General features: G+C 36.0%; 1 protein-coding gene across 1 annotated transcript in view; it reads right to left on the bottom strand.

The window, feature by feature from the left end:
- Nucleotides 1-3320: 3320 nt before the first annotated feature.
- The window catches only part of cep295 (centrosomal protein 295), a 61237-nt gene continuing 52185 nt past the window's right edge, over nucleotides 3321-12372 (bottom strand). Inside the window, 7 exon segments of the mRNA XM_055637293.1 lie at nucleotides 3321-3896; nucleotides 5278-5377; nucleotides 6359-6467; nucleotides 6553-6735; nucleotides 8407-8467; nucleotides 10451-10603; nucleotides 11109-11767. Of these exon segments, the coding sequence (XP_055493268.1) occupies nucleotides 3855-3896; nucleotides 5278-5377; nucleotides 6359-6467; nucleotides 6553-6735; nucleotides 8407-8467; nucleotides 10451-10603; nucleotides 11109-11767 (1307 nt within the window). The 3' untranslated portion in view covers nucleotides 3321-3854.

Below are 12372 nucleotides of genomic sequence, written 5' to 3'. Positions count from 1 at the left end.
CAACGGGACAGGCAGCATCTTCTGCTGTCATAAGTTATGGTGAGAAGGTAGGAGAATAGGGTTAGGAGGGACAGATAGATCAGCTATGATTGAATGGTGGAGTAGTAGACTTGATGGGCCGAATGGCCTAATTCTACTCATCACCTATGATGTGTCATCACCTACTCATCACCTCTGGAGAGAAGGAGGTTCGCACATCCAGGTATTTTCCACCAGAGGAGAGGAGAGAAGAAGAGAGAAGAGGAAATGACCGGGGTGAAAAAGCAGTGCAGGAAGGAATTGCAATTGCTGGTTTTTGCACCGAAGATAGACACAGAGTGTTGGAGTAACTCAGCGGGTCAGGCACCATCTCTGGGTGCAAAGGATGGGTGGGTGATGTTTCGGGTCGGATCCCTTCTTCAGACTGTGGGAATCAGAGGTGGTGCAGTGAGGGATGGTCTCACAGCACTCCCGTTGGGGTGAGGAGGAGAACGTCTTCAAAGTAGGCATACTTGCCCGTCCCGCTGAGCTACTCCAGTACTTTGTGTCGGAGTTCGGAGAGACCTTCTCTTACTGCTTTCCCTATGATTCCCACACTGAAGAAGGGTTTCGATCCGAAATGTCACTCATCCTTTATTTTCAGGTATGCTGCCCGACTCGCTGAGTTACTCCAGTACTTTGTATCTATCTTGGGTGAAAAGGAATAGTATAGTATAGGGATATACTGAGGACTGATAATGTATCCTGGCAATTGATTGCTGTTGAGAATGTGATGTTGGCTCCTCAAAATTCCCACAAAACCCAGCTGGCTTTATGAGAAGACACAAACAAGTGTCCCTATTGACACTAATAGACCTACTACATGTCAGAATCCCTATTCTAAGGAACACATCAGCAAAATGTGATAACCCCATTCAACAATGGTGCCTGAACAACAACATTTACAAGGTAGACACACATGCTAGAGAAACTCAGCGGGTGAGGCTGCATCTATGGAGCGAAGGAAATGGGCAACATTTCGGGTCGAACCTTCTTCAGAATGTTCAACATCGCCAATATTTTGTTTCATTTAAAGTCAATGCTATTTGTGAGTACACTAGATTTTGTCTTATAACTGTTCTGTTTCAAATATTTTTCCATGTTGATCATTTTGACAATTTGTTATTTTCAGAACTTAAGAAAAAATGCATGAAAGTAAAATGTAAGATGTTATAAACCTGAACCAATCAAATAGACATTTTTGTTTGTGAATTCCCCAAGAATACTTTTTTTTGTGGGGAAAACAAATCTTCAGGCCATTTACCATTTACCATTACCTTTTCTTTCAGTGGTTGAATGCTTCATGACCGTATCATTGACATCTCGAAAGTTGAAACCACACTGACTGGAGCTATGAATATGCCTTCATTTGGCACCAATACAAGCAATTACAAAGAATTAATAACAAACGTGACAAATTAAACACTCATTTTATTATTTTGACAATAATAATGATTGACAGGGCATTTGCCCACAATCACATAAGACAATTAACATCAAAGATTATAGAGGAGCTTTATAGGATCTTTGATTAACATTGAGTAGTTTAATTGTCTTGTACATAACCTTTAGACAGAATTTCCAATGTCATTCCACCAAAGTCATTACCTCAGACGACTTCATTCTCATCCACATTGTTGTTTGTGATGTTTTTTATTATATTCATGGAACCATCTAATGCCTGCACAAGATACAAAGAAGCCCAGGGATCTCGTGCAGTAGCATAAGAAAACAAAAGTCACTGACTTTTTTTCCAATTAAGTTTCCAAAATTCCACATCTTAGAAGATTAGCAATATAAACACATGCGTGAAACATTGCAAAAACAATTGCACTGAAATTGTGCATAATAATAATAATAATGTTGTTTTGAGATTAGCTTTTAGTAAGACAGGTGATTATTACTCATTTACCCAGTGAAGAACATTCATGCACCTTAATGTACACTAAGGGCCATTTGAGGCCAAGAGCAGTCCTACAGGTGCAAATGGCTATTGCAGCTATAAATAACAGGCATGACATTCATGTTCCTGATTTTATTCTTTCAGAAGTTACACCTTAGAATCATCTCATACTATAAACATGCTAACTTGTCACAACTAGTGCAGCCACTTGTGATACTTTGCTAATCCCAAAATATGTAATTGAGATCAGATGAAAATGTAAAAATTGGAACCGCAGATCTAGAATCACACCCCCACTGAATTCTAGTTTTAATAGAAATAAGACGACACCAATGACCAATTCAATCACAAGATTAAATTATTAAAAGTTAGTTACTTCAAAATGTTAATGAGATAGCAAGCCTTATTTTAATATTTCATCAGCCCTCATTCACCATCACCTGCAACCTCTCCACGAGTTCACTTATCTTTTCTCTATAGCTTTTGGTGGCTTTGTGCCATAGAATGTTTCAAAATGACACCACCAGTCTAATCAAGCCAACTGCATGTACGAATCCCAAAATAATTTAAATATATCCAGTTGTTTCCTGACCTCCGAACAATCCCTCTGCATTGAATGAATATCCCAGCTAAACTCCAGGTTAAAGAAACAGGGAAATTGAATTTTCCTTGCTCTTCTTTTTCTTGCATTTGAGGCAGCAGAAGTCTGCAGCAGAGTGATGCCATCTGGTTCAACATCCGTAGGTGCTCACCCTAAAAAGGGCACAGGTTGGCGCCAAACTGCGGTGATGCCATTTGTTGTCATTGGCCTGACTGAGGTCAGATGACAGGGCTCACCACGGGGAGGTAGACAACACGAGTCCCATTTTCCTTGTGACATTCCACCATAAAAAATGAAGACACAAGAGACTGGAGAAGCTGGAATCCATTTGTCCAAAATGCATTTGTCTATTTCCTTTCCCAGATGCTGCCTGACCTGGTGAGTTCCTCCAGCAGTTTGTTTTTTAGTATAAAACATGATGGATGAAAGTGTTCAATTAGAAGAAAAGAAAGGAAAAAAAAGGCTCTTGGTAATATCTCAATTAGGCAGGCTACAGGTAGGTATAATGTTTTAGAAATCTGTACGATACTGAAATTGCAGTACAATTTATTTTAAAATGGCAGATATATTTTCTAATTTAAAATCCTCTTACCTGGAAAGTTTGCTTTTTCTAAAGCAAAAAAAAAAAAAAACACCCTTTGATGCCATTCAACAATAATATATACTAACGCACCAATGGGAAAAGCATGGAGGACTTTTCCACCAACAAATCTTTGGTAAAGTAAATGTCAGTAAAGTCAAAGCTTTATACTTGTCATGTGATTTTTAAAGAATGAATTAACCTAAAGCAGTCTGCAGTCTAGCACAAATCAATTTTATTTACGGAGTTTCAACCAAATACATTAGAGCACACTGTACAAAAATGTGTTGATATTAGCTATTAATGTTATATTTGTATTTGAACAGAATGTCAATTTATAGTTGTCAATGTAATAGACACCCTTACACAAATGTACTGTAATATTGCCATTGAGGTTCAAACTTGAACTCGAGTTCAAGTGCAATAAAAATGTTGACATTTATCCAGTGAGATAGTCCAAGTAACTACCTTACAGATTATATAAAGGATGTGTAGTTTCATACAAAACAGTATTGGTGTATAAAATAAATATGAAATGCAGTTTAGAAGTTCTATACAATTAATTATATAAAATTTACAAAAATAAAATAATTCAGTATTCTAACCTTATCAATAGATTTGTACAATGATCTGTATAGATACTCATAAACAGGGTAATTTTAATTTTTAAAAACGCTGACTACATATATTAATACAAATATGTATGTACATTTGGATGTAATTATGCTTGATTGATTCAGATTGCTGAAGAATCATTTGCGTGCTTTATTTGCTCGTAGTTTTTCCAGTGTTTTCTTTGATGGGAGGGAATGGAAAAAAAAAAAAGTTTTCAGTAAGTCTAATCCAAAATTTTAAAAACTGGTTGTAGATACAAAATTGAAAGCACAGTTTTTATACGACGCACACGTGTATACACAGACACAAAATAAATATTTTCCCAATAAAGTGGGAATTGCTCCTGGATCTCAACACATGGTGTTCTACAAATGGCCATTGTGAATTGGAAAAGGTCAGGAAGAAGTGCAATATCAGCTGCCCTTTTCTTTTTTGAAAGCTACCTGCTATACTGGAGCTCTCTTATTGCACAGCTTTAAGACCCAGTAATCCATTCCAAAAATGGTAAATATGGGGGTAGGCAAGACATAGACTATGTCCAAACAATAACAAATGGAGATCTCATCAGCACGATCTGGTGGTTTTGATTTTGCCTCCACATATTAGCATGACAACGCGAAGAGCTCAGTCAGATTGCCCACCTCACTATCAAAACACCCTAAGGGAGGCTTGAGAGCACAGGATAGGGCTAGGGCTATCATGAATCCTGATGCTTTAGGGGTTGTCTATTTCCTCTTGGCTATCTAGAAAATTCAGTAAAATATTTCCATTTACTTTTATGATTTACCACTAATTGCTCATTAAATTTCAGGACTAATCAATACTAACTTAATTTATGTTGGTGCTCTCCGGCTAATGTTAATTGTCTGCAGAATTGACATGGGATATGGCCAAAGCAAGGTGTTCTATGAATTTGGCAGCATTTAACAATGGCAAAAATTGAGTGCATGCATTGATCCCCACTACTAACATGGTACAGTGCCAAATAAGATTCAATTTGCCCATTTTTAACCTATCCAGGTATTTAGGTTTGACTATTGTTGCATGACTACATTAGCATAACCTATGGAGTGCAAATCCATCTTAATAAATACTGGTGACCCTTGCATTATGAGGAAATGTTTACTTTCTTGGAAAACCTTGCATATCACATTTTTTTTGTAACATATCATCTGCACAAGCATCAAGACATGAGAGTTGAAAATAAAAGACAAATCCTTTGAGAGCAATTTTTTTTATTCTATCTCAGATTTATTTTGCACGATTTGTGCATTCTGCAGGGCCTGAACTGCTGTAATTATCTAGACAGTTGTATAATGAGACAATGGAACAGGACAGTTTGTACCACTATTAAAGAAAGCAGATCATCTCAAGGGTAATCAATTATAAACTAAATTTAGCAAAACAAAAAAAAAACCCATTGGGCTTTAATAACAAAAAGGTGGAGGAGGCATGCAGAGCAAGTCACAGGACGGTTACCTACCGGTTACAATTCCTTCAAATAGATTTTTATTTAGACAGGCTTTTTATGGATAGAGGCAGGTTGAAAAAAAAAATTACCCTCTGGAATTCTTTTGCCTTTTCCCGATTTCTAGCACAAACTGTTTGTCGGGTGACTTCCTTATTCTTGATTTTCACTTCTTCAAGCTGATTGTAGAGACTGAAAATAAAATATGCAAATAGAAGGGTACAAACTGAACACTAAATATGGAACCATCCCAAGATTTCAAACTAAATTTGCAAAAAAAACAAATTTATATCTAAAGTTGGGGGATCTTGAGTTATTAACTGTGAACTCGGTATTAAGAGAAAAGTAGACGGAGTAAATTTTATTTTTCTAGTAGAAGCATTTATGAGCAGCAAGACCAGAAATGGCATTTTCTATTTGATGCATAGAGTACTTAGTGGCCGGAAATTACAAAAGTACTTCATAGTCACTGTGATTATGTTAACTTTTCCAGAGAGCTGAAGCCCTCCTCCCATAGCTTGTGCCCTTCTCCTACACCCAATCCCTCATTGGCCTAGACCCAGAAACAAAACCCCACTTCTCGTCAGCTATAGCAGTCTGCTTGCAAAAGACAACTTGTAGCAGAGTCGGCCTGGCAAACAGCACATCATTAGTAATCATACCTTAATTTTAAGTCTGGTAAGCTTACAGGCAAGGTCTTTTTTTCCCCATGTTTCTTTGCAGTAAAAGTGCCTCCACATTAAATCTCTTCACTCATTCCCTCAGGAACCTTCCTCCAAGAATAATGTTGTTGAAATCTTGTTTGACTTAATACTTCAATTATAGAAAAAAACCTATTATTTGAAATTAGGTCTCGTCACATTTCACTCTGGAGGTAGTTTAGTTTAGATACAGCATGGAAACAGACCCTTCGCCCACCGAATCCATGCCTCCCATCGATCACCCATTCACACTCGTTCTGTGTTATTCCACTTTCTCATCTATTCCTTGCACATTACGGGTAATTTAAAGAGGCCAATTAACCGATAAACCCGCACATCTTTAGATTTCCATATATGGCTGAACTATTTATAAAAGGGGTTGAAGCAAAAATATGTCAACTACATATATGAACAGATGTGGGTTTTTAAAAAAAAAACATGAACCATTTAAAAACAATGGTTTCTACTGTACCGGAGTGTCCTTTGTCGCATCTCTACTTCTACACCTTTTCTGTCCTCTGGAGTAGAGACTTTTACTTCTCCCACAATCTTCAACTGAACTGCCACTGATGATGGTAATGCTTAGGACATAAATATAAAATAAATAGCTTAGTATATCTATTCATGAATGAAAGAAAAGTAAAAAATATGCAGCACAATTATTACCAAAAGTAGAAGTATGTTCTTCTTTAAGAGGAATTTGTGTGTGTAGTTCAGACTTCAATTTTCCATTGTTTTCCCTCTTTAAATCTTCTACACGTTTTGCAGCATTTGTCAGAAATTTCTGTTTTTTCTTCAGAATAGTTTCATTCAAAATCTTAGCAGATGGTTTAAACTCAAATATCATAACTGGTGAACAAGTAATTAATATTAAGAACAACAATTAATATTTTTTGTAGCGAACTTTGAATTTTCTATTCAGCCAGTTTATGAGTGATTAAATTACTGAAAATAATTGTTTCATAGTTGTAAACAGTTGAAAGATTGTGACAATTTCATGTGAATTTTTTTGCTATTTTAAGAGGCAAAAATATATAGCTTTACTTTCCATTGTAGTTTCAACATCTTTATAATTGTATATGAACTTACACAATTGGAATGCTGTTGTAAGTTCAACTTGCCTGCATATAAGAACTTTACCATGGTCATAGTAAGAACTCAATGCACAAATTCTACAGTTTACCAGCAGCCATTGCTGGATACACAAGTCTGAAATTAATGAAGCACAGCTGCCTTTCCCAACAGAAAATGGGCAAAATGAATGCTTAGACATTATTTTGTCCTAAATTTAGTGGTCGGAAGCCTAGTTTAAGTTAGTCAGAATCATACAGCATAGAAACAAACCATTTGACCAAACACATCGATGCTGATTAAGATGCCCCACATAAGCTAGTCCCATATCCCTCTAAACCTTTCCTATCCCTGTACCTAAATATCTTTAAATGTTGTAATTGTCCCTGCCTCAAATACTTCATCTGGCAGCCCGTTCCATATACCCACTGACCTGTGGAAACATTTGTCTCCCAGATTCCTATTAAATCCCAGTCCAGCATGTTGAACCTCTCCCTATAGCTTAGGCCTTTGAGATCTGGCAACATCTTCATTCATCTTCTCTACATTCTTTCCAACATCAGTGGCATCTTTCCCACACAAGAGCACATTATGAGGGCCTATGAATGCCAAGTACTCGACATCAAATGGGAATAGAGAGCATGTTTGTCAGTCATGCAATCAAAAGTGATTCTATCACCCAACACATTTTACTATACTAGGAACATTCTGAGTGACAATTTCTATTGCAGGCCACTACTTAGTGCCTTACACCACAGCCACATTATATGTGAGGAGCATCTCCCCATGCAAATGTTGGGGGATGTTAAATCTCTACTTTTATCTTTTCCCTTCCAAGTTCCAGACCCTAATCATCCTTTCCAAATAAAACAGCAACTTACTTGTATATTAGAAGTAAATATACTTTATTTGCTGTTCACAAATACAGTCTCCTCTTCACAGCCCAGACTGGTATGGCTGCTTTAAAGAGGACTTACAGCGACAAGCACAAGTTTTGGATGTCATTTAAATGTTCTTTCAACAAACACTCTGCCCTCAACACCCTACATGCGTTTCAATGAAAAATAAAAAAATTTGGAACATCACCTCATATCTTTAGATGACCAGATTGAACTTGGGAATTCAGGTACTTCAGATTATATTTCTGGTGCATTTAAAAGTTTTCCATTGATCTGACACTAACTGTTTCCTTACCACCATGTAATAACTGACCAGATTTTAAAATTTCAGATTTCTAATATCTGTAGTTGCCACTTATGTACATTTAAACATTATGTTCATATTTACTTCAACACATTAAAAGTACATTGCTACCTCTCTTCTTATAGAGCAAATAATGTTTTGAAAACATTTTGTTGTTCAATAAATTAAATCACACAACAAACTTTCTTGGATCTATCAAACGTTAAAAAACTACAGAACTAGTATCCTAAAATGATTTGCCTTTACCTTCAGATTTTTGAGATTCAGAAATTGTGTTCTTTAGGATCACTGGTTGTGCTCCATTTGCCTGCATTACAAAAATTGCAAAGAAATTACAGTCACGAATGCAGCTCAGTCCATCACATAAACCAGTCTCCCCCACCTCCCCCCATCGACTATCAATGCTTCTCGCTGCCTTGGGATAATAGTCAACACAATAGCCACCACAGTGATCATCTCCTTCTACCCGCTCCCGTTGAACAGAAGATACAAGAGCTGCAAGGTATGTACCATTAAATTTAAGAACAGCTTTGTCCCTGCTTTTTTTTTATCAGATTCCAGTTTGTATGCCAAAGATGAATCCCTATCATCCAATATAACTCAATGCAGTTCCTGCACTTTATCTGTACTAGCAACTACAGAGAAAGTGGAGATAGAAAAACAAGTATGCACTGTTTATTTTCTCTTTTGCCATTACAGATGTACATACTGTATTTATGGTATGATTTGACTGGATAGCATGAAAAAGTTTTTCACTGTACCTTGGTACACTTGAAAATAAATCAATGCAAAGCATGTACCAAAGTAAATTTACTTGATTTTAATAATAAAGACCAGAATACACTGTATTCTTAATCTCGTGAAAAAGTACAGATTACTTTTATCTCCAATTCTGGAGCAACCAATATATAGCTTGGTATGGGAAAAGTATTGTGTTTCAAGAATAAGACTTTGAATTAATTTACTTGTGCCTTATTAATGTTCTTGGCAAAATTAAGTTGAACAGGGAACTAGCGCAACTTCAACCAGAAACAATTAAAGAATTCGTACCTGGGAAATAAATACATTATCCCCACCAGCATTACCTGTTATTATTAATGCCTCAATTTCACGTGATACATTTGAACTGAACTGAAAATCTTGTCCTGTTGCACCATAATAGTGTATCCAAATTGCCAAGGAGCATGATTGCAGCTTCTCCTTTTAGTTAAACATTTTGTTGATGGCACACAATACAATACAAATTTATTATCAATACACCAGGTGGTGGCAGAGAATTTAAAGTTCAGCAGGAAAGTGTACAGCCTCAATGTCTGTTACACTGTCACCAGATTTATACAGTATTGTATAGGCTGGCTGAAGACTTCAAATGGTGGTCTTAATTCATGGCCAGCATTGCATCATTTTTTCATGTTAAAATTTGTCTTTTTTGCACCCACTAGTAATTCAAATTGTGTTGAGCAATATTTGGTAAACCAGCTTGAACCAGATCACAGTGAATAACAATTTGGCTCACAATTTTCATTGAAATCACACCTGTTGAATCTTCATGTTTAATTTTCCCCATTTCTGCTTTAGCACCTCAGAATAACTGGTGGCTTTAGACAAACATCTCCAGCTAGCACTAGTTAGATGGGCAATATATCCACATTTTTACTTCCTTGGTGATTTAAGATGATCAAAAGTGCTTAGTCTATGCTACCAGATATTTAATATTTAATTTAGGCTCAATTTCCATATGAATTCATGCAACTCCATAGGTGAAGTTTGACAACCAAAAATAGGTGGAATATAAACATCCAAACTAACTCAACCACCCACTTCTGTTTTAAACCCAAGCAGGGCAACTGATCAACCCATTCCCAGGACATCATATTTCATAAGCAAAGTACATTGAGTACAAAGTACCAAAATATGAATTCACAATAAAATGGAAAAATATCAACTTCATAATGTCAAAAACAAAGTAATAGTACTGTGTGTGCCAGGTTTTATGTGGTGCTTATTTCTCACTGTCATGCAAAAGTTCTGGTTAAAACACCATTAGATAGATATTCATAAAAGGCCATTAGATAGATATTCATAACTTCACCAAATTTCATTGCAAAACATTTATCCATTATCAGATTACATAAAAAAATTGATGACAGATCAATTTCCAGCTGCTGTACACAAAATTATAGCATAAAACCTGAACCACACAACCACAAAAATGTCACTTCTTGGTAAGAATGCAAGATATTGTGGAAATCAAACCTGTGAAGCCAAAGAAAAATGTTTGATATTTCACCTGAGAAAATGATTGTATTTCATTTTCTGTAGTCAAATTTTCAACTGGAAACTCTTGGCCGAGTTCATCATCTAATAAAGTCGAATCATTCATCGTTAATTGTGTCAGTTCCGGTTCCGGTTCTTCCATAATTCCAACATCTGATTCTATCCCCTAAGACAGTATATATATTTAGCCATTTCTCACAACTTAACATATGAAAGAAAATAAACTTGTTTCAACTATTATTGACTCTTGATGTTAACATCACAAGCAATTGAAAGAAAATCCAATTGTACTGCAGGGTAAACAACATCTTGGATAACAAATGAAAATTTTAAATCTGGGTAAGATACAATTTGGTCTTGCTTTTTAACCAATAGAAGTTACAAGAAGTGGAAGATTCTACTGCCAAAAAAAAAGCATTGGATTATTGCACATAGATTGCAAACTCTTAAGCCATGGTATGCCTTTCGGTGGAAGGATACACCTCAAACAGCAGGACAGATATTTGTCCCAAGTGATAGAAGTAAATTTTAAAATACTAATGTAAAAAAGCGTTCAATTTCTGTAACAGAAACAAATAGCTGGCACATTATAGAGGCATCAACTTGTTTATAAATTTAAAAAATATTTTTGGCCCAGAGGCTTCTCTAAACAAATACATGTTTCAACTTACTGATGTAACTCTCTGCAACAGGCAAACTCCTGGTGTGAAGTTTGATGGTCGTGACTGATCCCACTGAACTTCCAACTCACATTCATGTTCTAGCATAGTGTCAGTTCCTTCTTTTGTACAAGGTGCCTGCTTAGGTTGCATCATGGGATTCTGTTCTGTAACTTGCTGCACTTCACTAAAAACGTAATTGTCCTTGTCCATTAACATCAACTTAGAGGTTTCAACAGATAGATTATCCAAGGTGGTTGCATCATTTGAATTTATCTTTTTGGTAAATGTGACAACCTGTGTTTCAGGCTTGCAGTCCTCTAGCCATTTTCCATTTTGGTTTGACATTTCATACTCACTCACTGTATTCAATGTCTCATTTAGTTGGAAGAATGAACCCACATGTTCCTGGGAATTTTCTCTATCGACAGTTCTCAACTTTTCAATGGCTGGTTCAGAACAAGACGATTGATTCATGGAGCCCACAGTCAAAGAATCTGCACCTACAGCTCCTGTCCTTGAAAGGTCACATGAAGGAATGTATTCAGTGCTTATTGAAGTTTCATTGTGATATTCCCGTCTTAAACTTTCACCAGAGTGGTCCATGCTTAAGCCATATTGTCTTTGAGTAATTTCCGAAATTGGATGAAAAGATTCCAAATCACTGTTTGCTGCAGAATGAAGTTCTCGTTAGTCACAGTGCATAACTTACACAAAAGTAAACTGAATTTAATACAAGGCATCAGCATCATCTCATATACTTCCTCTGCTTATATAACATCAAAAATATTGGTGGTTGTATTTATTGATTTTGCAGACTGACAAATACATAATGGATGGTGCTGGTTCAGAAACATCTCAATGATCTTATAACAAAGAAGACCATTTGGCTCATTGGGTCCAACCCAGCAGTTTCACACGCATCTTATGACTGTATACCCCTTCAAATTTTTCTCTGACACAAGTCCATCTTTTTAATATTTTCCTATACTCAGGGATAATTTATAGCACCAATTAACTTACACAGCACACTAATGGAACCTGAGAGGAAGGAAAAGCACCAAGAGTAAATCCATATAACAAATATACAATTTAGCTACAAAATGTTGATTAAAAAAAAAAATTTAAATAACAATTTTGTCTTTAAAATCAGTAATGAACGTAAATTCTAATATGCCAAAGAACTGCTAAATTTCATCTTAATTACAATAAAACAGCAAGATATTGATAATTAGATAATTAATTTGTTAATTAACTGTTATTTGCTAAACTTTTG

This window comes from Leucoraja erinacea, chromosome 6 (assembly GCF_028641065.1).
Source record: "Leucoraja erinacea ecotype New England chromosome 6, Leri_hhj_1, whole genome shotgun sequence".
In the NCBI taxonomy this organism is placed as follows: domain Eukaryota; kingdom Metazoa; phylum Chordata; class Chondrichthyes; order Rajiformes; family Rajidae; genus Leucoraja; species Leucoraja erinaceus.
Note: the sequence above shows the minus strand (reverse complement) of the source record. Positions and strands in the feature narration are given on the sequence as shown.